Source organism: Rhinoraja longicauda, chromosome 1 (genome assembly GCF_053455715.1).
Source record: "Rhinoraja longicauda isolate Sanriku21f chromosome 1, sRhiLon1.1, whole genome shotgun sequence".
Classification (NCBI taxonomy): domain Eukaryota; kingdom Metazoa; phylum Chordata; class Chondrichthyes; order Rajiformes; family Arhynchobatidae; genus Rhinoraja; species Rhinoraja longicauda.
The window spans coordinates 25,776,735-25,802,147 of NC_135953.1; the positions used below are offsets into that span (position 1 = coordinate 25,776,735).

The following is a 25,413-nucleotide window of genomic DNA, read 5'->3' on the forward strand; positions in this document are numbered from 1 at the left end:
GAGTGATCAGCCATGATCGCATTGAATGGCGGTGCTGGCTCGAAGGGCTGAATGGCCTACTCCTGCACCTATTGTCTATTGTCTATTGTCTACTCATGATCCATATATGATTCTCTGTATGTCGTTGTAACTATCTAGCCACAACTATCGTGTCTGCTTCCATCACCAACTTTGGCACCTTTACCCAGAGTAGGGCAATAATGGTGATAGGGGAAAGATTTAATCGGAACCTGAGGGGCAACTTTTTCCATACAGAGGGTGATGGGTATATGGATAAAGCTGCCAGAGGAGGTTGTTGAGGCAGATACTATAACAACATTTGAAAGACATTTGGACAGGCACATGGATAGGAAAGGTTTAGAAGGATATGGGCCAAACGCAGGCATGTGGGACTCGTGTAAATGGGGCATCTTAGTGGGCATGGGTAAGTTGGGCCGATGGGCTTCTTTCTATGCTGTAAGACTCTATAACTATCCTTCCTGTAATGGGGCAACCAAAACTGCACACATTACTCCAAATGTGCTCTAACGAAAATTTAATACAACTGCAAAATGACTTCCTGATTCTTATAGTCAATGCCTCAGCCGATGAAGGCAAGCAAACCATATACCTCTATATCTACTTACATTGATAATTTTAGGGAGCTGTGGACTTGGACCCCAAGATCCTTATCAATTTTTTTCGATGCTATTAAGAGTCTTGCCATCAACTACATAACTTTTCCATTTCATTTGACCTCTCAAATTGCAGCACTTCACATTTGTTCAGATTAAGACCCCACCCCATCTGGCATTTCTTCGCCCATATATGTAACTGATCTATCGCCAGCTGTATCCTTTCACTGACCCCCAACTCCATCAATTTTGGTGTCATCTGCAAACTTTCAAAGTAACCCATCTACACTTGCATTCAAAGGTAGACACAAAATGCTGGAGTAACTCAGTGGGACAGGCAGCATCTCTGGAGAGAAGGAATGGGTGACGTTTCGGGTCGAGACCCTTCTTCAGACTCGACCCAAAACATCACCAATTCATTCTCTCCAGAAATGGTGCCTATCCCGCTGAGTTGCTCCCGCATTTTGTGTCTATCTTCGATTTAAATCAGCATCTGCAGTTCGTTATTTGGCTTCAACTGTGTGTATTCAAAAGAGTCTGAAGAAGGGTCTTGACCTGAAACGTCACCCATTCCTTCTCTCCAGAGATGCTGCTTGGCCCGCTGAGTTACTCCAGCATTTTGTGTCTACCCCTGATTTAAGCCAGCATCTGCAGTTCCTCCCTGCACTTACATTCATGTCATTTATATATGTCGCAAACAACATTTATATATGCCACAAATCAGAGCAAAGGGATTAGCGTAAAGCGGCATCTTGGTCGGCATACACATTTGTCGGGCCGAAGGGCCTGTTCCGTGCGGTGCTGGACAGTAACACTCATCCTTCATCATCACACATATCATCATGTTCACATTCCACGATGCTCACAATCTCACAATGTTCACACTTACACCATGTTCACGCTGTGCTCAGAGTCGGAACCTTGGTTTAATGTTGCTGAGTTTGCTGGTGATCTTCTTCTCGATTGAAACTGTCTAACTGAACTTACAAGCTGTTTATAGTTCAGTTTTATCCAGACAGATATAAATGGACTTTCAACAGCTTGGCCATGCTTAAATCTAGGGATTTGACATTATTACAACACAATTTGATATTTACCTGGATACCTCATATGCTTTTTGTAGCATTGGGATATGGAGTGTTGTGAAGAAAAACAGCGTCAGGCAGGCTGTATGATGCATGGGTTCTTGGAGAAATTGTTGGCTGCCTCTTCTGAATAGTTCAAAGTACATAAATTTCAAATGAAATGTTCACACATCTATGTTATGTGACATTGTTCTAGCCTGACAGCCTGGTTTGTTTCTTCCTGACTGACCATTTTCATAATTTGTTTTCTAGAATCTGCTGCCTTCACAGATAAATGGTTCACTTAGCTGAATTTAAGATATCATTTTAGATTTACAATCACTCTCAGGCAATTCTCCTGTTATGACATGAATCTAAGGTCGCACATCCATAATTATAATGATTTGGGGACTTCTTGCGACTATGTTACAACGTAAAATCCAGCCGTGCACGCCTAAATTGTGCCACCTCTATATTTACAATAACACTAAGCATTACAGTACATCACAGGCCATTTGGCACAATGACCAATGACACATGTCGGCAGTGACCATTGTGCTAATCTAAACTAATCATATTTGTCTGCAAATGGTCCAAATGTCTCTCTTCCCTTCCTGTTCATTTGTCTAAATGACCCCCGAAGGTCTCCATCCAAACGAAATTGCAGCAAATTGTGGACGCAGCCCAGGCCATCACACAAACCAACCTCCCTTCCATTGACTCCATTTACGCCTCACACTGCCTCGGCAAGGCCAGCAGCATAAGCAAGGATGTGTCGCACCCTGGCCACTCCCTCTTCTCCCCTCTCCCATCAGGCAAAAGGTATTGAAGTGTGAAAACGTACACCAGCAGATTCAGGGACAGTTTCTTCCTAGCTGTTATCAGGCAACTGAATCATCCTACCACAACCAGAGAGCAGTGCTAAACTCCTATATACCTCTTTAATGACCCTCGGACTATCCTTGATCGGACTTTGCTGCCTTTGCGTTGCACTAAACATTATTCATATATTGTCTTTCTGCTGACTGGTTAGCATAGCAACAAAAGCTTTTCACTGTACCTCGATACATGTGACAATACACTAAACTAAACTATGCATTACTATAATATTTGCTTCTACCATCATCCCTGGTTGTACATTCCAGGCACCCATTGCTCTCAGTGCAAAATAAATTCACCTTGCGCATCTCCTTTAAACTTCACCTCTCTCACTCTGAGTCTTTGACATTCCCATCTTGGGAAAAAAAATACTATATCTACCCTATACATGCCTTGCATAATTTTATATACTTCTATTGATCTCCTTTCAGCACTTCAGCAAAAACAATCCAAGTTTCTCCAATCTCTCTTTCCAGCTAAGGTATTCCAATCAAGTTAGCTTCATGGCGAACCTCTTCTGTAGCCTTTCCAAACCCTTCACTTCCTTTCTCAAGTGTAGCGACTGAATTGCACACAATGCTCCATAAGTAGTGAGACAGTGCCTTCTCCCTTGGATGTTGTTCTGATCCCTTCGACTGGCTGACAGGCCAGGAGAGGTCAATCCTCAGCATCATTTTATATCCAATTTAGCCCATGCAATGCGAGTGGTATTCCCTAATCCACCACTTGCAATATATCCAATTCGTTGATGTGCAAAAGAGAACTGGGACTATCCCAATGTTTAAGAAACAGTTAGACAGATACATGGATAGGACAAGTTTTGAGGGATATGGGCCAAGAGCAGGCAGGTGGGACATGTTGGCCGGTGTGGGCAAGTTGGGCCAAAGGGCCTGTTTCCACACTGCATCACTCTATGACTCTGTTAACAAAATCTGAGTCCAATTAGCTGATATTGGTTGGCCCCTTGAACCTTGTCAGTCTACTTCCAATAAAACCCAGGCTGTCCAGCCAAAGGGGATAAGGGAGAAGTGTTGCCACTTTCTGGGAGCTATGGACTTGGATCCCAAGATCTCTTTTGTACATCAATGCTCCCAAGAGCCCTGCTAATTGCTGAACACTGGTAGTTCTGCACTAACGTGTGTGTCTATAACACGTATTGGATATAACGCAAGTGGTGGATTAGGGAATACCACATATTACATGGGGTTAATTGGTTATAACATGACTTAGTCAGGAATTAAATAACTTCAGAGATTGACAAGCAGAAAAGAATAGCTGCTTTAGGAAAAATAGTCAAGGGAAAAAAGACTGTTTCCATGTGATTTGCATGCAGTAATAAGACACACCTCTTAAGAAAACATCTTTCTTTAAAAAGGGTGGTCATTGAAATTGATGGGCAATTACCTCTGTTGAAATTCAACATAAAACATAGAACAGTACAGTGCAGGAAAGCCCACACTGTTTTAAGCTGAACGATGCTTAGCTGAACTGATCTCATCTGCTTGAACATGATCCATATCCCTCTATTCATTGTATTTCCAAAAACCTCTTAAATGCCACTATTGCCTCCATCACCCTCCCTGGCAATGCGTTCCAGGACTCCACCGCCCTCTGTGTAAAAACAAACACCCACACTCCCCCTCTCACCTTATAGCTACACTCTCTCATGTTGGACATGTCCACCCCGAGAGAACGATTCTAACTATCTACCCTATCTTTGCCTCTCATAGTTTTGTATACTATTATCAAGTCTTCCCTCGACCTCTGATGTTCGAGAAAAATGTGCAATAGTACTATGTTAAGCAAAGAACATACAGCAAAGAACATGCACTAATAAAATAGACATCGCTATTGAAAAGATCTTTATTTTTTTTAATCATGTCAGAAAATTAACTTTGTGAGTGAGATTCTGATACTTTCCACTCTCTGACCTTCTTTCGCCCATTGACAATACTTTTCTAATAAATGTTGTTTTTTATAAACGTTGATTTTTTTACAACGCAAGGTTTCTTAGGAATGCAACTATTACGTTATCATAGAACTATCTGTACTTTCCTCTTGCTTTGTCTTCCCAACATGTACCTTCAAACACTTGTTTCGATTAAACTCCATCTGCCATTTCTCCGCTCAAATTTCCAACCCATCTCTATTGCGACACATCTTTTCACTTGCTGTACCCACTATTTACCAATTTTCATGATTTAACATTGATTCGCTGTTAGAAAATAATATCAGTTTCAGTTTTGACATTTTTGTGCAGCTTTCAGTCTTGCTAAGTTTTGTTTTTAGTTTAGAAATGCAGCCAAGAAACATGTCCCTTAGCTTATTGAGTCCATGCTGACCATCAATCACCCATTCACATTAGTTCTATTTGAACACAGGTGAGGCCTTTGATAGGCTGATTGTTGGACAAAGGGCAGAGATGAAAAGACAAGTGTGAGCCAAGAAAGGATAAAGGATTATACATTGTGAAGCTCGAGAATAGAAAAGTTGCAAAGTTTGTAGTCATGGATAAACGTGGAGACATAGAGTCATACAGTGTGGAAAGAGGCCCTTCAGCAAAACCTGTCCACACCGACCAACATGTCCCACCTACGCTTGTCCCACCTGCCTGCATTTAGCCCATATCCCTCTAAAACTCTACTATCCTAGCCATTGGAAGGGTGCAGGTGGAGTGGAAGGGAGAGAGAGTAGAGAAACCTGTGCAAGATCAGCAAGGGTTCAGGGGAGGAATGTGGGAGGGGGAGGGAAAGAGAATCTTGGGGGAGAAAGAGGAGGGAGAAGGCGGCTTCTTGTAAGTTAGTTACCTAAACTTGGAGAATTCAGTGTTCATACTGCTGGGTTATCAGCTGCCTCTGCATCTCATATTCTGCTTGGGTACCATACACCCCATTAAATATGGGGAATGTCATGTTTTCTGACAAATATTATAGACAATAGACAATAGGTGCAGGAGTAGGCCCTTCGAGCCAGCACCGCCATTCAATGTGATCATGGCTGATCATTCTCAATCAGTACCCCGTTCCTGCCCTCTCCCAGTACCCCCTGACTCCGCTATCTTTAAGAGATCTATCTAGCTCTCTCTTGAATGTATTCAGAGAGTTGGCCTCCACTGCCCTCTGAGGCAGAGAATTCCACAGATTCACAACTCTCTGACTGAAAAAGTTTTTCCTCATCGCTGTTCTAAATGGCCTACCCCTTATTCTTAAACTGTGGCCCCTGGTTCTGGACTCCCCCAACATCCCCTCTCATCCTTCTATACAAGCCCAGTCACTCCAGTCTTTCAACATATGACAGTCCCGCCATTCTGGGAATTAACCTAGTAAACCTACGCTGCACGCCCTCAATAGCAGGTCTTGAAGCAATTATAAGATTCTAGAATGTTTTCAGTGATAGATCTGCCTCAGTTATGACATCCAAATGTATATATTTGAAAACAAAACTAGGTGTGCATGTCTGTGAACTGAGAGTGTAGGAAAGTAACTGCAGATGCTGGTACAAATCGAAGGTATCACAAAATGCTGGAGTAACTCAGCAGGTCAGGCAGCATCTCAGGAGAGAAGGAATGGGTGACGTTTCGGGTTGAGACCCTTCTTCAGACTCTGTGAACTGAGATGTATTGTCACTAAACTCAATGGGCAACCGTGCAGATTGTTGATGAGGAGGTTACCAGAGAGTTGCTAATACCAGTGGAAGCTTCCTCGCTTACGCTCTTTTGCCCAAACCAAGCACTAACTAGAAAGATGTAGAGCATCTAAAGTGACTGGGTGCCTGTGGATTTGTACAGATTTCCTCCCCAGAGCAAATCCAAGCTCTGAGGGGAGTGTATCTGCATCGGGGAGTAAAACCATCAGGGGTTTCTCACTGATGCAGAAGATAGAGGCCACTTTCAGGAGGTTGTGTGGGAAGTGAGGCAGAGGGCTGCAAGCATTCGCTCTAACTCATTCATTGTTGCACATTTATGGGTTAATGCAAGGTTGATCATCAGAATCACCTGAGTCTGGCACGGTGGTGCAGCGGTAGAGTTGCTGCCTTACAGCGCCATAGACCTGGGTTTGATCCTGACTATCGGTGCATGTCTGTATGGAGTTTGTATGTTCTCCCCGTGACCTGCGTGGGTTTTCTCTTATATCTTTGGTTTCCTTCCACGCTCCAAAGACGTACAGGTTTGTAGGTTAATTGGCTTGGGATAAATGTAAATGGTCCCTAGTGAGTGTTGGATTGTGTTGATGTGCGGGGATCTCTGGTCGGTGCGATCTTGGTGGACCGAAGGGCCTGTTTCCATGCTGTATGGGGGAGGGGAGGGGGCACTCTAGTTTAGAATCCTCTGCCCAGGGGGATAAGTCTATGTTTGTTTGTTCTTTTGTTCCGGTGAACGCACTGTGCACATGCCAGCCAGACAACAGTCGCTTGTCTTTTTCTTTTTGTTTTCACTTTTAATTTCAAGTTTTTGTGTACCTTGTGTGTTGTGACTGTTGGCAGACCAATTGATGGATAAAGCTTTATCGTATTGTATCGTATCTGGTTTTCATGTTGAAGCAGAGAACCTTTTATAAAAGCTTCTCTGTTGTTCCCCAGTGGGCAATGCTCAAAAATTCTGTAAAGAGAATACAGAAAGGCAGTAGGAAAAGAAGACAGAACTGAAAAGAAAACCGGTGCACAATGTGAACAATAGGAGCTGCATAATAAAATATTAATGCTCAAGAATTTCCCTTTTATTCACCATCTTATAGATTAACGTTATTGTTTTACATAACGTTCCGATTATTTTTGGACAATAAAAGATGTAACATTGTTCTGGACACTGGTAATAATGCAAATAAAATTAAGTATTGTTATTGCGATTGCATAAAACATATTGAAACAAAAGTATTAAGCTTGGGGAGGAAGCTATTTCATTCCATTATTACCATTCTTTACTAAGTCTCCACCAGAACTCGTCATTCAATTGACACTAATGGTATTGTTTCCCCCAGTGGAATTGACATATCCATGAAGAAAATAAGAACATTTTTTGCGATGTCCTCACTTTATTCTTTTGGGACCGTTCCTATGTATGTGAACTAATATTTTGTTATTACTTTTCTTCCAGAGCCTCCAATTGGTCAAATGCATCCTCCCCATGGCAATGCGACACCTCAAAAGAATAGTAATCTACTGGTGATCATCGTGGTGTCCATCGGTGCAATTATGGTGGTGGTGATCATTGTTGTCGCTATGATTTGCACCCGTCGATCTTCCGCACAGCAGAGGAAGTATGTTTGGGTTTTATTAACTGCTTTGATGCCCGGTTCTTATTTTATTATGTTAATAGTTATTTTGCTGTGATAACATTTGAAGAAAGTCACCTGGTGAGTAACTGAGAAATTGAAATCCAAGAGATCCAAGCTCGAGTCTCTGGCTTAAGCTAATGTAACTCATTTCATTCACCATGTAGAATTTAATATCATAGACCTTAGCCATTCAGCTCTTCTGCTCTTTTCCATTGCTGAGGTTCTATCCTAGACCCTTCCACCATCCCCTACCCCCATCTCGCTCTGCCACCATGTTGCACATCTTTGCATCTGAACATAATTTGTTTGCAGCTTCATAGGCTCAGGGATCTGGAGTGAAGTCTGGAGAAAAAAGGTGATGATTATCTCTGAAGACTGTTTAGCAATGCCTGACAAATAGGACATTTTCTGTACCATAGGACACAAGACTAATGTTATTCATCAAAGGGAGGGATGTCAGTTGGGTTGGGGTGGGGGACTCTTTATTTCCAATTCACAGTGATGTAAGATTAAGCAGACTATGGTCTGTTGAAGAGCAAACCTCCTTCAATGTGAGTGTAACATTATGCTTTAATGCCAAACTCAGTAAAACATCCCTTCAGCATGAATTAGCACCTTTCCCATAGGAAAACAAAACAGTGTGACACTCTGACTGAGATTACCAATTTTTTTCAACATTCTTTTTACATGTACTTTTAGGTGAAAAAGAGCTAATGGTTAAACCAGAAGTGAAGGAATATTGCATTTAAAAGTGAGCCTCATATCCATTATAACTTCTCATCAGGTTTTATTCAAAGTAATTCATTTTCCTATATTTTTGGAATGTCAGCATTACTGGCAAGTTCAGTATTTCTTGCTAATCTCCAAATGCCCTTGGGAAGATGGCGATTAGACACCTTCTTGAGCTGCTACTGCAAAGTAGCAGTTCTGACAGGAGTGGATGGTTTGCCATCACTTCAGAGGATAGCTACATTCAGCACACTTTTTTGGATCTGCAGTTAAACAGAGAACAGACAAGGTATAAGTGCGGTCTAAAAAAGAGTCTCGACCTGAAACATCACCTATTCCTTTTATCCAGGGATGCTGTCTGACCCTCTGAGTTACTCCAGCATTTTGTGTCTATATTCAAGGCAGATTTCCTTCTGAAGGACATTAACAACCCAAGTCATTTTTTCGACAATATTCCAGCAGTTTTGTGGTTACCCTTCATTAAGGGTTTATTTTTAATTCCAGATTATTTAATTAACTGAATTCAAATTGCTCATCTGCCACAGTACGATTTGAATTCATTTTTCTGGATTATTAGTTCAGCCTTCTGGATAATGAGATCTTATTTACCAATGGATTCGCTTCACAGTTGCAAATGTACCTTATAACATTTTCCGATCTATCAATTTGTGGGTATGAGAAAAAGCAGATGGAAAATAATTCTATCTCAGTATTATATCTGTCTGGAAATCTGAAAACTATATTTACAATTGCCAAAATATGTACAATATTCTCAGATGACAATTCATTGTTCCAGGAATTCAGTTTATACATTTGATTGACGGTAAAAATATAAGACTAGTGTTGCTTATTGTTCCTATAACATTGATAGTAGTTTCCATGGCATTTTAAATTTTAAATTATTTGTTGCATTAAGGGACCTATTATATTATTTACCTCAGTGATGGGAGATATTTATATCTTAGAGTATAATCAGTGAAGATATTCTATGGGAGGCAGTCATCTTGATATCACCACTAACAGGAAGGAAGCTAATATAACAGTTATGTGCAGATTTCTGAATTGCCAAATGGGTTAGTGCACTGCTTGGTGCTTAATTAAACGACCTTCATTCGTACAGGGCATGTAATTTATTAAAATGTCACATTCTGCTTCACAAGAGGATTATAAAACATAATTTGACACTGTCTTATTTGAGAACATGTTAGAGTAGATGACCTAAAACATTGCAAAAATCTCAGAGGCTTGTAAAACTGCAGAAGGCTAGAAAGACTGGCCTGGCCAAGGCTATAATTGTCCTTGAGCCATTAGTCTTACAGATGGTCCTAGTGAAGGAGTTCCGACAATGCTATTAGGTAGCATTCTCCAACAATGTGATCCAGTGCTGAAGAAGGATGTATTTCCACGAGTGTATGGCATGTCGCTTCGAAGAAACCTAGTAAGTGGTGGCACTGCCTTGCATCTGTCGTAGTTGGCCTTGTGGGTGCATCGGATTGCAAGTTTAGGAGGTGCTGTATGAGCAGGCTCGGCAGATGCATTCTGTAAATGGTATATACTGCTGCTGCACTGAATCAGTTGCTGCTGTAGTGCATCAGCAGCAGAAGTAGTGAATATTTGCTTGGTGGTTGGGGTGCTGCTCAAGTAGGCTACCTTGATCTGGAAGATGAGAAGCTTCTTACTTATTTTTGAAACTGCATTCATCCAGGCAAGTGCATAATGCTAACGTGCCCTGTAGATGATGTTGTGTAAATTCTTCCCTTCAAATATACAGAACATTTGGAGCATTAATTTATGCCATGATTCATTTTTAAATCAGCGAGCATTGATGAGGCATCAGAGTGATGCAACTCTGTCTCATAGAGCAGGAGACCTGGGTTGAATCCTGACCTCAGGTCCTGTCTGTGTGGAGTTTGCACATTCTTCTGTCTCTGCGTAGGAAGGAACTGCAGATGCTGGTTTACACCGAGGACAGATGCAGAATGCTGGAGTAACTCGGCGGGTCAGGCAGCATCTCTGGAAAAAGAGGCGAAGAAGGGTTTCGACCCGAAACGTCACCTGTTCCTTTTCTCCGGAGATGCTGCCTGACCCGCTGAGTTACGCCAGCATTTTGTGTCTTTCTCCAGTCTTTGCATGGGTTTCCTCCGGATGCTCTGGCTTCCTCAATCGTCCCAAAGACGCTTTGGTGGGTTAATTGGCCACGCTAAAGTGCCCTCAATGTGTAGGCTAGTGGTCGAATCTGGGAGAGTTTGATGAGGAAGTAGGGAGAATACGATTAGGGATTAATGCAGAATTAGTGTAAATTAGGTGGTCTATGGTCAATGCAGACTAAATCAGCCAAAGCACCTGTATCCCTATATATCTCTCTATCAATCTATGACTCAAGTGCATCATTTCTTCCCATTTAATTATTCCTCAATTGGTTCTTTTCCCCAACACAGAAAACGTGCAGCGCACAGTGGTGGCAAGCGAAAGGGGAGCCAAAAGGACTTGAGACCTCCAGACCTCTGGATACATCATGAAGAAATGGAGATGAAAAATATTGAGAAGCCCTCAGGCCCTGATCCATCGGTGAGAGATTCACCCAGGCAGCAAAGCTGTCAGGATATAACCCCTGTCAGCCACAGCCACTCAGAGAACCAGCTCACCAGTAAAAGTGGCTCCCATTCAGGTAAGCCCAAGTGAATGGATTATACAAGAACCAAATCTTCATCATGTGCCGAATCATGCCAATGTTAACAAACCAAAAACTCAGCCTGGAACTTCATCAACTGGGAGGTTTGTATGAATTCCTTGCATTCTAAAATGTTTTATCTCTTTCAGGCCCAATACATCATCCAGTGAAGTCAGCAATTAAATATCATGTACGAATCATAAGCAGAAATATTGAACTAGACAAACTAACTTGAGATCTCCTTCTTATCGTGTCCACACATGTTAGCCATTGTGTTTCAGCCAAAATTGAACACAACTCTTAGCAATATCATTGGTCTCGCGAGGTCCTCAGCTTTGCATTCGTGCTCCAATAGAGGACATCTCAATGGGTGCTCCATAGTTTGTGGTTCAGTGCCACATAAGCAGATGACGTCTTCAGTGTCTATATAACCCCACTTCTTGAGAGTCACTTTACAATGACCAGTACCAGCTCTCAGTCTGTGGAGGCATTTACATTCAGCCCAGCTTGATTCGCCCCCAGAAGGAAGTTCTTTGGCACTTATGGACATGGATGTCTTTGATGGGAGATTGGATAGTCTCTCTTCCCATAATGCAACTCTAGTACCTTCAGCTTCAGCATTTGGTTCAACTTCGTTGAGGAAGCTTTTCCTGGCCTTTAGCCGTCTCTTTGCGGGTTCATGGCTGAATAGGGGATGTCATACATCTGTGGTCTGGCGATGGCATTCTCTACTGCTTGCTGCACTGCGACGAATCTCTGGGGGCGCTATACCAGATAGTATGTATAGTCTATCAGTTGATGTTGGTCTAAGACATCCAGTGATAAGGCGGCAGGTTGTATTGATAGCAGGAGATGAAATGTAGCTTTTAATTGAGAGGTTATTTCATATGCTTTCCAACCTTTTCCCTCTTACCCACATATATCGGAAAGGGTAATCTTTATTATATAAATCTTGTAGTTTTTGCGGTAAGTTTACTGACAGTCAGAACAATAAATTTTCAGCTTTATAATAATAATCATAGTGTCATAGAGACATGCAGCACAAAACACTTCAACCCACCAAGGGTATGTACGTCCCCGTTAGAGTGAAGGGCAAGGCAGGCAAACGTAAGGAAGCTTTGCTGACGAGAGAAATTGAGGCATTGGTCAAAAACAAGAAGGATGCATGGGACAGGAAAAGGCAGCTGGGATCAAGTGCATCCCTGGAGGAGTTTCGGGAACTGAGGAGTAAACTGAAAAAGGAGATCAGAAGAGCAAAAAATGGACCGGGAGATAGCTCTGGTGGGTAGCATTAAGGACAATCCCAAAAGATTTTATAAATACATAAGGGGGACAAGGGTAACCAGAGAGAAAGTGGGACGTCTCAGGAATCAAAGCGGTCACCTCTGCGTAGAGCCACAGGAGATGGGAAAGGTCCTCATAAGTATTTCTCCTCTGTATTCCTCTAAAGAGAAAGACAGTAGGACAGAGGAACTTGGGGCAGGCAATGGAAGTGTCTTGAGTACAGTCAATGCTACCATCAAAGAAGTACTGAAGGTACCGTCATGCATGAAGGTAGACAAATCTCCAGGGACTGATCAGATATATCCGAGGACATTGTGGGAAACCAGAAAGGAAATTACAGGAGAGGTGCCGGAAGACTGAAGGGTGGCAAATGTTGTGCTTCTTTTCAAGAAGGGCTGCAGGGAAAATGCTGGGAACTATAGGCCGGTGAGCTTAACATCTGTAGTTGGAAAGTTACTAAAGAGTATTCTGAGGGATAGGTTATACAGGCATTTGGACGGGCAAGGGCTGATTAGGGATAGTCAGCATGGTTTTGTATGTGGGAGGTCATGTCTCACAAATCTGATTGATTTTTTTTAAGACTTGTCCAAAACGGTCGATGAGGGCAGAGCTGTCGATGTTGTATACATGGATTTCAGTAAGGCATTCGACAAGGTTCCACATGGTAGGCTGCTCTGGAAGGTTAGATCTCATGGGATCCAAGGAGAGAATGCTGAATGAATAGAAAATTGGGTTCCTGCTGGAAGGAAGCAGATGGTGATGCTTCTCGGACTGGAGACCTGTGACTAGTGGTGTTGGGCCCGTTACTGTTTGTCATCTACATCATTGATTTGGATGAGAACATACAGGGCAAGATTCGCAAGCTTGCTGATGATATAAAAGTGGGTGGTTCTGCAGATAGTGAAGATGGTTGTGAACAATTGCAGCAGCATCTGGATCGATTGGCCAGGTAGGCTGAGGAATGGTTGATGGAATTTAATACAGAGAAATGTGAGGTGTTGCATTTTAAGACATCTAACAAGGACAGGACCGACACAGTGAATGGTAGACCTCTGAGGAGTGTTGTAGGGCAGAGGGATCTAGGAGTTCAGGTGCATGGTTCCATCAAGGTCGAGTCGCAGGTAGATAAGGTGGTCAAAAAGGCTTTTGGCACATTGGCCTTCATCAGTCAGAGTATCGAGTATAGAAGTTGGGAGGTCATGTTGCAGTTCTATAAGACATTGGTGAGACCACATTTAGAATATTGTGTTCAGTTCTGGGCACCATGTTATAGGAAAGATATTGTCAAGCTTGAAAGGGTTCAGAGAAGATTTACGAGGATGTTTCCAGGACTGGAGGGTGTGAGCTATAGGCAGAGATTGAGTAGGCTGTGTCTCTATTCCTTGGAGCGCAGGAGGATGAGGGATGATCTGATAGAGGTGTATAAAATCATGAGAGAAATAGATCGGGCAGATGCACAGTTAGAAAGGTACATGGATAGGACAGGTTTGGAGGGATATGGACCAAACGCAGGAGGGACTAATGTAGCTGGGACATGTTGGCCGGTGTGGGCAAGTTGGGCTGAAGGGTCTGTTTCTTCACTGTATCACTCTATGACCAAGTCCATACTGACCATCAACTACTCATTTACAATATTCTGACACTAACACTTCACTTAAAATGGTACTAAATTGAATAGATAAGGTATAGATAGGGTAATCACACCGAATCTTTTGCCCAGAGTAGAATCAAGTAGCAGAGGACATAGGTTTAAGTTGTGAGGGGAAAGTTATAGTAAGAACCTGGGAGGTAACATTTTCACACAAAGGGTGATGAGTATATGGAACAAACTGCCAGAGGAGGTGGTTGAGGCGGGTCTATCACAACACTTAAAATACATTTGGACACGTACATACATGGGAAAGGTTTAGGATATGGACAGAACAAAGGTAGGTGGGACTGTTGGAGATGGGGCCACTTGGTCGGTGTGGGAAAGTCAGGCTGAGGGGCCAGTTTCCATGCTGCATGACCTAATGACTTTCCCACTAAATAACACAAACACTTAAAATCTCCTCACATTCTGATCAACTCCCTCCAAGTTCTCCCATTAATCAACAAACTAATGAAGTGAGGGCAAGTTAGAGCCCTTCAAACACATTTTAGGCCAGGATAAAGTGAAGCAAGATGATGAAGTATTTTGGCCCTTTCCCATTTTCCAAAGACGTACGGGTATGTAGGTTAATTTGACTGGGTAAATGTAAACAAATTGTCCCTAGTGTGTGTAGGATAGTGTTAATGTGCGGGGATCGCTGGGCGGCGCGGACTTGGTGGGCCGAAAAGGCCTGTTTCCGCGCTGTATATATATGATATGATATGATAATAACCATGCTGGTAATTAGTATTTATCAATGCTGCGTAATACTTCACTGAACTTGTTTATGTTTAGATTTATTACTGTCACATTTACTGGTGTATAGTGAAAAGCTTTGTTTTGTGTGCTGTCCAAAAAAGAGTAAGGTAGAAATAGCAAGAATACTTCTGCCTGAACAGGATAAGTTTGTTTATTATTGTCACGTGTACCAAGATATAGTGAAAAGATTAGGTTTTCATGCTATCCAATTAGATTACATCATGCTGTACATACAGTAAGTACAATCAAGTTAAATTCAAGTAGAACAAAGGGGAAGATACAGAGTATATAGTTCTCAGCATTGTAGCGCACCAGTTCCAGAGACAAAGTCCAAAGTCTGCAATGGGATAGAGGTGAATTGGACAGTACCCTACCTTACCCTACCAGAGGGGAAGAAACTATTCTTAAGTCTGATAGTGGGTGCTCTCAAGCCTCTGTATCTTCTACCCGTTGGGAATGGGGAGACAAAGGAATGACCAGGGTAGGTCATCTTTGATTATGTTGGCTGCATTCTGGAGGCAGTGTGAAGTGTAGATGGAGTCAATGGTGGTGAATCTAGCCTGTGTGTAGACTGGGCTACATCCATAACTCTCTTATGGTTGGGCAGAATTGTCCCCAAGCCAAGCTGTGATGTAACCTGACAGTATGCTTTGTATGGTGCATCTGTAGAAGTTTGTAAGAGTCATTGGAGACACACCGAAACACCTCAGTTTCCTGAGGAAGTGGAAGCCTTGGTGTGCCATCTTAGCTGTCACTTCAATGTGGTTCCTCCACGACACATATTAATATTAATATAAAGGAACTCGAAGCACTCAACCATTTCCACTTCAGCACCATTGATGCTGATTGAGGCATGTATTCTACCATGCTCCCTGAGGTCAATAACTAGCTCCTTTGTCTTGTGGACATTGAAGGAAAGGTTCTTGTCCTGACTCCACATTACTAAGTTCTCTGCCTCCTTCCTGTATTCCATCACATCATCGTTATGCACATTAGAAACATAGAAACATAGAGAATAGGTGCAGGAGGAGGCCATTTGGCCCTTTGAGCCAACACCGCCATTCATTGTGATCATGGCTGGTCATCCACAATCAGTAACCTGTGCAAGTGATGGTGTAGAGGGAAGGCCTGAGGTTTGATAACACAGGAATGTGCCACAATGGTGCAGAAGTTGCGGCTCACGCATGGACACAGATACTGAAATGCACATGCATACACATCTACACATACAACACATAGAAGTTGTGTATGTGTGCACACGCACACACATACACACGCACGCTTTGGTCTCACACCTCCTTACCATTGGACCAAGAGCTCACTCCATCAAACCCATGCGTTTACTGGAATCAAGCGTCATCCCACTACAAATTAAATCAATTACAAGCACTTTCCACTTTCATAACTAGCAAATCATCCTAATTCCTTGGAACTGACTAAGGAGAAGAAATGTTGAGTTGTAGAACAGGTCACGGTAACGAACAGCAAATCCATGCAAATTTTAATAAATATATCATTTTATCCTGGATGATTTGTTACAAGCCTAGATGTAATGGTAGCATTTTCCAATTACTTTGTCCAAAGGTCATGATCCTGATGAAGCTGGAAGCAGTATTTCTACATTGGACCGTTCTCTAGCGGCTCGAAGAGGAACCCGACCTAAACTGATGATTCCCATGGATTCACAGCCCAACAATCCACGTAAGGAATTTTGTGAACTATGAGTCAAGATTATGATTACATACTATATAACTATAATATTCGGGAACTATACCATGACTATAATATTCTGGATTGAAAAAGGCCATCCTTTGCTGATTGTCATTTCTTACTCATTTCTTGATTGCTGATTGTCATTGGAAAAGGGCAGCTTGTGTTATTCATCCCTAACTTTCCTTGAGAAGGAGATGGTGAGCTTTTGATGAAAACATTTCCATGGTGTTTTCAGGGAGGAAGTTCCAAGATTTTGCACCAATGGTGAATGAATGCAAATAAAAGTAGTCTGTAGCTTAGAAGAGAATTTTGAAGCAGTTACAAACTTCCTGCTGCCCATGACTTCTCAGGAGATAGAGGTCACAGGTTTGGGATTTTCTACCAAGGAACCCATTGTGAAATAACTCAGAGCAATTCGTATATGCCATAACTTTGCAAACACTGCTACAGAGGCAGACAGATTAAATGCTTAATTTGTCATTCAGATATAAATTAAGCAGCTGTTTAATTAGGGGCAGCATCGAGTTTCTTGAGCATTCTGGGAGTTACATACATTTAGGCAAGTGGAGAGTATCCCATCAAACTCCTAGCCTGAGCATTGTGTTTTGAAGAGGTCTAAACTAAACTAAACTAAAGTCAATCATTCTCTACTTCTGTAATCATAATATCATGTGGCAGATACGTTTTCAGTTAATGCTGGCGGCCCCTTGCAGGGAAACCATGATACAGGATTGAGTGATTTAGGGGAATCAATGGTGAGTGCTGGAAAATAGCACGGAGATGAAAGATTTAGCATGATGTTCTTGAATGCAGGCATGAGGAGCTGAATGACCTAGTCTTGCTTCTATTTTATTTAATTTAATTTTATTTATTTTTTATTTTATTTTATTACATTTCCAACAGAGAGCATTGGACTCTAACATGGTCGAAATGGCCATTAACTAATACTTATGTGGCATGAATGTTGCAAGTGCCACCATTATTCCTGCAAGCTCTCCACCTCTTCCTGGTTATCTGAAAAGTGAGGGGAGCTGAATACTGCACTCATCAGTGAATAACCCCACTTCTGACCCTCTAACAGTGGGAAGTTCTTGATGAAGCAGTTGAAAGTGATTGGGTCAAGAACAAATCCCTGAGGAACTACTGCAGCAATGTCCTTGAGGTGGTCTTCAGTTAGTAGAATGCTTTCCCATTGACTCCCATTAATTCCATTTTCACCGATACTCACCAGCACCATACCCGGTTGATTGCTGCCTTAATATTAAAAATAGTAACTTTTATTTTTACTCTGAAGTACCCTTTATCTACGCTGTGGACAGCGTGATTGTAATCATGTGTAATCTTTTCTTTGACTGGGTAGAACGCAGCAAAAGATTTTCACTGTACCTTGGTGCATGTCACAACAATAAACTAAACTGAATAAACCCAAACTAGATTCATTACTAAGGTTAATCAAGGTAAATCTCTGAGCAAACTGAACAAAGGTGAGTTCTACTTGACCACACTGTTGTTGAAAGCTTCTACTACTTTGTTCATGATTGGGCCATTGTTAGAATTAGATATTTGCTTTGTATGGAAGAAAATATGTCTGGGAAATTCTCGATTACGTCAGATAGATAGGCGTTTTGCTGTTATAATGGAATTGTTATGCCAGAAGTGGACTCAGGAATGTCTTAATGTCGCATGGAAGGTGAAGCGGCAACTTAGTCCTTAAGCTTACCACTTTCAGGAAAGGAGTGGAGTGATCATTCGTGACGCAAACAATAACAGAGAGATCTTCATGACATTTCAGATAAATTAGTCGTTTATTGAAGTAGTAATACAAACAGATTAGTATATCTCTAGTCATAGATCTGGTAAGAATTTGTATCTTGCCATGGCTCCTTCGTGTCTAACCCATCACGTCACTGCCTTCCCAATTATACTCATAATTCTGGCTCCTCCCCTGGCTCTTCCCAGTCCACATATGCACATATGCCCATATATGTAAGCCTAGTTTTCATCTCACGACAACCCCCAAGTGTCCAAAAATAATACAGCAGGATACAAAATAATATAATATGCTAAGACAGCCAATAAACACAAATGGCTCCTACAGAAGGAGTCCAATGGCCTGATAGCTGCCTCCATCATGCTGATGAAAAGGAAGCTGAAATGGTCCACCTGGCCATCACTTCTGCCTGAAAATAGTTATGTCATTTTCATTCATGTTGTAGGCTCCACTATTAATTGAGGGTGAGGTAGTTCATTCCTTAACCACTGGCCATGACCCGACTATACTCGGGGGTGGCACTGAACAGGTTAATTGTCATCATTTAGGACATGAGGTGATGGTCTGGAGAGCTGAAATGTTTGCTTCAGATCTCTAAGTCCTTCCTACAGCATACTGCTTCTGCTGTTTGCATGCACATAGAGTATACCTTCCTTTCTTATTAACAGACTCAGTTGGGGTCATGTCCTCCCGAGGGAGTTGAAGATGTAGAATTATAAAACAGAGTTCTAATTCAGAGCTCTAGTCATTGAATTCTTCCATCAGTCAGTGTACTTCACTTTAGAGTCGATGAAAGATGCACTCTCTCAACTAAATTAAGCAAAATGATCGGCAAATGAAAACCCCAAAACAGAGTGAAAAATAAATTAGAGAATATAGAGGAACATTATGTATTCAGCTCTCGCTGTTATTTGATCTGTCAAGACATCAGTTAAGAGCTAAAGCAAATGTAAAGATGATTTTTTCATGTCATTTGCAGCTTAACAAGTTGCATTACAACATTGTCAATTTCGTCTAGATTAAATCATCTTATATTTTGAAACAATTGCTTTTTCTTTGCCTGCACTTTGGGTCAAGTTATGTTAACATGTTCAGCCACAGCCCCCATGAAAAACAGATGATAATTAGATTATTTGGCTGTGGAGTGGAGCAAAGGGGGATATTATTTTTTGGTATAGTATTCTTTTTAGACAAGGTTAAGATGCAGTGTTGGGACAGATTATATGATATTTTATCTTAGGCGTGACTAAATTCCAGGAATAAATGAGGAAGTGTAGCATTATGTGGCCTAGGTGTCAAACCTAGTTTGATCGTGCATTTGTAAAGTGCCTTCAAGCATTTTTCTGTGATAAAGCCTATATAAAAATATGTTAAACATAAAATGTTGGAGCAACTCAGTGGGACAAGCAGCATTTCTGGAGAGAAGGAATAGGTGACATTTCGGGTCGAGACCCTTCTTCAGACTCAACCCAAAACGTCACCAATTCCTTCTGTCCAGAAATGCTGCCTGTCCCGCTGAGTTGCTCCAGCATTTTGTGTCTATCTTCGATTTAAACCAGCTTCTGCAGTTCCTTCCTACACATGTTATTTGTCTTCAACTGTGTATATTCACAACATTGTTCCAAAAGAGAGTGAGCAAGATTGGTTGGATCTACTGTAAATCTAGCTTGGTGACAGTAGTAAACTGAACTAAATTAAGACAGAGCGACTATAAATACAGTCTTGACTCAAAACATCACTCATCCATATTGCCCAGAGATGCTACCTGACCTGCTGAATTGCTCCTGCACTTTGTGTGATTTTGTATAAATCATGGAGATTGAATTGACAGACAGATTTCCTCTATTCCCTGCATTTCTAGCAAAACTATTCTGCTTAGTTTGGGAGAAATTGCTGTACTTTTTTTCATTTGTTATTTCAACTTTGTTTTAAATAGATCACTTTCTCAATAAGTTGATGCCACTAAACATACCTTAGTCTGTTTGCTGAGAGCCCAAATTAGCCAAGATAAATGCCTGCCAGGACACCGACTGATACGCAAATGCAGAATTGTCATTAGAAACAATGTTGTTATTATAGGTCGGTGTGAAAGAGGTTATCACTTGCCATCTGCAATATATTTATATCTCCACCTGTCTCTATTCACTTGATCAAACTTGTTGCAACAATATCATCGTCTGAAAAAGGGTCCCGACCCAAAACGTCACTCATCCTTTTTCTCCAGAGATGCTGCCTGACCTGCTGAGTTACTCCAACACTTTGCGTCTGTCCACTACATCATCGATATGGGTTTTGGCTAATGGAAAAGTATAGACTGAATAAACAGTAAAACCAAGGAAAGATCCAGCAAAGAAAAGTAATTTAGTAAGAAGGCTGCCATTAACTAATTTGCAATTAACATTTTGCAAATATTATATTCTGAAACTGTTGAAATCAATACTTTCCCAGGCTGAATGATTATAAAGGACTCAGTTTACACCTAAAATCATGAGTCAGTTAAAGAGAGACTGCTGAATGGATGAAATTGCTAACATAATCTTGACTACCTGAGCACTTTGCATTTGTATTTGCTAGAAGGAAATGGAGGACAGTGAAAACAATGTGGGGAATATTAATATGCTAGAACAGTTTGCGATCAAGAAGGAGGTGGTGTTGGAGCTCTTGAAGAGCATTAAGGTGGATAAATCCCCTGGAGCGTGTTCGGATGTATTGCAGATTATTGAGGGAGGCAAGAGTGGAGATTGCAGGGCCTTTGTCAAAGATCTTTACCACTTCTCTAGTTTTTCCTTTGTTTAACAAGGGAAGTAATGATAATCCAGGAAATTAAAGACTGGTAAGATTCACGACAGCAGTAGGAAACATATTGGAGAGGACACTTCAGGATAGAATTTACTCCTATTTGGAAGAGAATGGGTTGATTAGGAACAGTCAGGGTGGCTTTCCACACAGTCAATCATGTCCTTCATCGAGTGTTTTGAGGAGGTGACGAAGATAATCGATGAGGATAGATAGGGTGGATATTTTCTACATGGATTTTAATAAGGCATTTGATTACATTCCCCATGGTAGGCTGATCCAGAAGATTAAGGTGCAAGTGACTTGATTGTTTGCATTCACAACTTGCTTACTCATAGAAGACAGACTTGTGGTGAAAAGGTGTTATTCTAGCTGGAAGTCCATGACCGGTGGAGATCCGCAGGGAACTGTGTCTGAAAGGCACGACCAGGAGTGGTGGCAGAGGCAGATATAATAGTGACATTTAAGAGGCTTTTAGGTAGCTACATGGATATGGAGGGATAAGGACCGCGGGCAGAGGACATTACTTAAAACTGGCACCATGTTCGGCAGGAATTTTGTGGGTCGAAGGACCTGTTCTTGTTCTACACTGTTCTAGGTTCTTCTGAAGAAGGGTTTTGACCCAAAACCTCACCTATTCCTTTTCTTCAAGGATACTGTCTGACCTGCTGAGTTACTCCAGCTTTTTCTGCCTATCTTCGGTTTAAACCAGCATCTTCAGTTCCTTCTGATACATACTGCTTACGTTATGATTAATATGCAAAGTTAAAGATAGATGACATTAACCATTTGTTTTTTTGCAAAATAAGATTATTTTTTTCAGTTCAGTCACTTACACTGCTAAAGACTGGATATTTACTACTTATTGTTTGCCAATGCTCTTTCTAGTTTACTAACAATGGTTGGTTGATCCATCTCTTCTCAGTCCCTCGAGCAACAGGGTACATTGGACATCTTAATCTGTGCAAGAGAAAAAGTTTTATTATGACTAATGACTCTCTCATATGCCTAGGCATCCTCATTTGTGGGTGTAAAATGTTACCAAAGTATAATTCTACAAGAATAAAACGGAAAGCATGAGAAATGCAGTTACATCAGCACCAAAACCTTAATCCTTTGCAGAAGCTCCATCGGCTAAATTCTAATCAGGGGTTGCACCTGAGATATTATAATTCTTTGTTAGTCATAGAGTGAAAGTACTGTAATTGATATGAGCTCTTCACTGTTTCTCAAGACTGTACTCGGACATTGGCCCCTTATGGAGTCATAAGTAATAGGAGCAGAATTAGGCCATTCTGCCCATCAAGTCTATCTCCTGCCTTCTCCCCATAATCTCGGACATATTATTAATCAAGAATCTGTCAATCTCCACCTTAAAAATATCCACTGGCTTGGTCTCCACAGCCATCTGTGGCAATGAATTCCACAGATTCACCACCCTCTGACTAAAGAAATTCCTCCTCATCTCCTTTCTAAATGTACCTCCGTTTATTCTGAGGCTATGGTCTCTGGTCCTAGACTCTCCCACTACAAGTGCAATGTTCTGGATATCCCCAGCTCTTATGTTGGGGAATCACTTGAACAGTTTGTGCCAGGCTAGACTAAGTAAGCCAAACAAGAGATCCCTATAATTTGAATGACAAGGATTGACAATGAGGGATTGCAGCAACATTTCATTAATTTAATTTTTTTTTTAATGATTGTACTTTTCTTACAATGATTAGATTTTTTTTTAGGTTTACTTTTGTATGCATTTCACTAATTACAAATTAAACTGAAGCCCTTCCCCAATACCATAGCACTATTCCTCTTCAGGTGGAATTACTCCATGGTGAACCTCAGACTATCTTTGACTGGCTTTATCTTGCACTAAACGTTATTCACTTATCATGTATCACCTATACACTGTAAATGGCTCGATTGTAATCATGTATTGTCTTTCCGCTGACTGGTTAGCACGCGACAAAAGCTTTTTACCGTACCTCAGTACACGTGGCAATCAACTAAGCTGAACTGAACTGAACTGAAGTATTCTAGATTTTTTTTTTAGATTTAGAGATACAGCGCGGAAACAGGCCCTTCGGCCCACCGAGTCCGCGCCGCCCAGCGATCCCCGCACATTAACACTAACCTACACACACTAGGGACAATTTTTACATTTGCCCAGTCAATTAACCTACATACCTGTACGTCTTTGGAGTGTGGGAGGTAACCGAAGATCTCGGAGAAAACCCACACAGGTCACGGGGAGAACGTACAAACTCCGTACAGATGGCGCCCGTAGTCAGGATCGAACCTGAGTCTCCGGCGCTGCATTCGCTGTAAGGCAGCAACTCTACCGCTGCGCCACCGTGCGTATCTCTGTCTTGCTCACTTTTAAACTGGCATGGGTACCCCGTCTCAATGTAAAATGAATAAAAATATTAAAGTTTCAGGAATGCAGAAGACTCATTGGATATTATGATGACATCCCTCAATCAGCAAAGCTGTTGGCAATGTCTTCCGAGCTACAAAGGTTCTGGGAGGTTTTGTTATTTGGTGATGGTTCTTCTTTTGGATGACCTCTGGAAAGAAATGACTGTGTCCCTTTGTTGATCAGAGTCAATATGAGACCTGAATTATTTCAATGTGTAACAGGAATGGGTGAAGTTTCGGGTCGAGACCCTTCTTCAGTCTGAAGGTCTCAACCCGAAACGTCACCCATTCCTTCTCTCCTGAGATGCTGCCTGACCTGCTGAGTTACTCCAGCATTTTGTGAATAAATACCTTCGATTTGCACCAGCACCTGCAGTTATTTTCTTACACTCAACGTGTAGCAGTATCATTGCAGTATAATGTGCAGCCAAATCCACATTAACCATTGTTAATCTACTTTGAAACATGTTTCCTGCCAACGTATCCAGTGGTTTATACGCGGGGAAATTCTACAGTAGATCATAATGTGACCCAGCAATATTGTGCACTTTTCTGTTTGCAGTCGTCGTCAGTGCAATTCCCGTTCCAACGCTGGAGAGTGCGCAATATCCTGGCATACTGCCGTCTCCGACCTGTGGGTATCCCCACCCACAATTTCCATTGCGTGCCATGCCGTTTCCTACACTGGCTGTTGACCGAGGCTATGGCCCAAGTAAGAATCTTTATTAACTGAGCATTATTGTAAGAGTTGCGCTAAAATGAAGATATCATCTTACACGTCCCGAAAATGAGTATGATACATTGTAAGTCTTAATATTTATTTCCATGGGAATTGGGAACTTTTACCTCCAATTCATCGTTGTAGGTTAAAAAAACTGTAAAACGTTGAGTTGGTTCTGGAATTCAGCAGAAATTTACAACTAAAGAGCACAGCTGCATCTGTTAGCTTGGGTAAATTAATCCTTACAATTTTACAATTTTATTCAATAGTTGTCCTGAAAACTTTTCGTAATGGGTCGGTAAAGAAACAAATCAGGACAAAACTATGTTCACGGCCACATGTGCTGAATATTCACTCTACTGAACTCCCTTGCTCAGCCTGCATGGGCCTACCTGATCTCCCGGTTGCTAAAACACTTTAATTCTCCTTCACATTCCCACACTGACCTTTCTGTCCTAGGTCTCCTCCATTGTCAGAGTGAGGCTAAACGCAAATTGGAGGAACAGCATCTAATATTTCGCTTGGGCAGCTTACAGCCCAGTGGTATGAATATTGATTTCTCTAACTTCACGTAACCCCGGCATTCCCTCTCTCTCTCTATCCCTCCCCCACCCAAGTCGCACCAGCTTCTCGTTTTCACCCAACAAACAGCTAACAATGGCCTTTATCATTGGTTTCCTTAGTCATCATCACTTTTTTGCATATCTTTCATTCATTGTTCTTTATCTCCTTTCGTCATTGTCTATATCTCTCATTTCCCTTATTCCTAACTAGTTTGAAGAAGGGTCTCAACCCATTCCTTCTCTCCAGAGATGCTGCCTATCCCACTGAGTTACTCCAGCTTTTTGTATCTATATTCACTCTACTAGTTGTTTCAATTTGTACTTCACTCCCAAAAAGTTGTGTTTATGTGACTCATTGTTTGGGATCTGGGTATCATTCACAAGCCTGGCATTTAATGTCTGTGGCCTATTGTCCCTGGCGTGATGATGGGAAGCCAACTCTTAAACCACCTTCAGATAAAAGTATTCCCATATTGCTCAATCTGAAGACAGGTCCCAATTCAAAACATTGTCTGTCCATTCCTGCCACAA

General features: G+C 41.6%; 1 protein-coding gene across 1 annotated transcript in view; it reads left to right on the forward strand.

The window, feature by feature from the left end:
* Nucleotides 1-25,413, forward strand: part of dcc (DCC netrin 1 receptor) — a 1,038,091-nt gene that overhangs the window by 985,319 nt on the left and 27,359 nt on the right. The window contains exons 23-27 of the mRNA XM_078421445.1: nt 7,650-7,812; nt 10,998-11,227; nt 16,488-16,604; nt 24,161-24,310; nt 24,779-24,862. Coding sequence (XP_078277571.1) covers nt 7,650-7,812; nt 10,998-11,227; nt 16,488-16,604; nt 24,161-24,310; nt 24,779-24,862 — 744 coding nt within the window. The remainder of the gene's footprint in view (nt 1-7,649; nt 7,813-10,997; nt 11,228-16,487; nt 16,605-24,160; nt 24,311-24,778; nt 24,863-25,413) is intronic.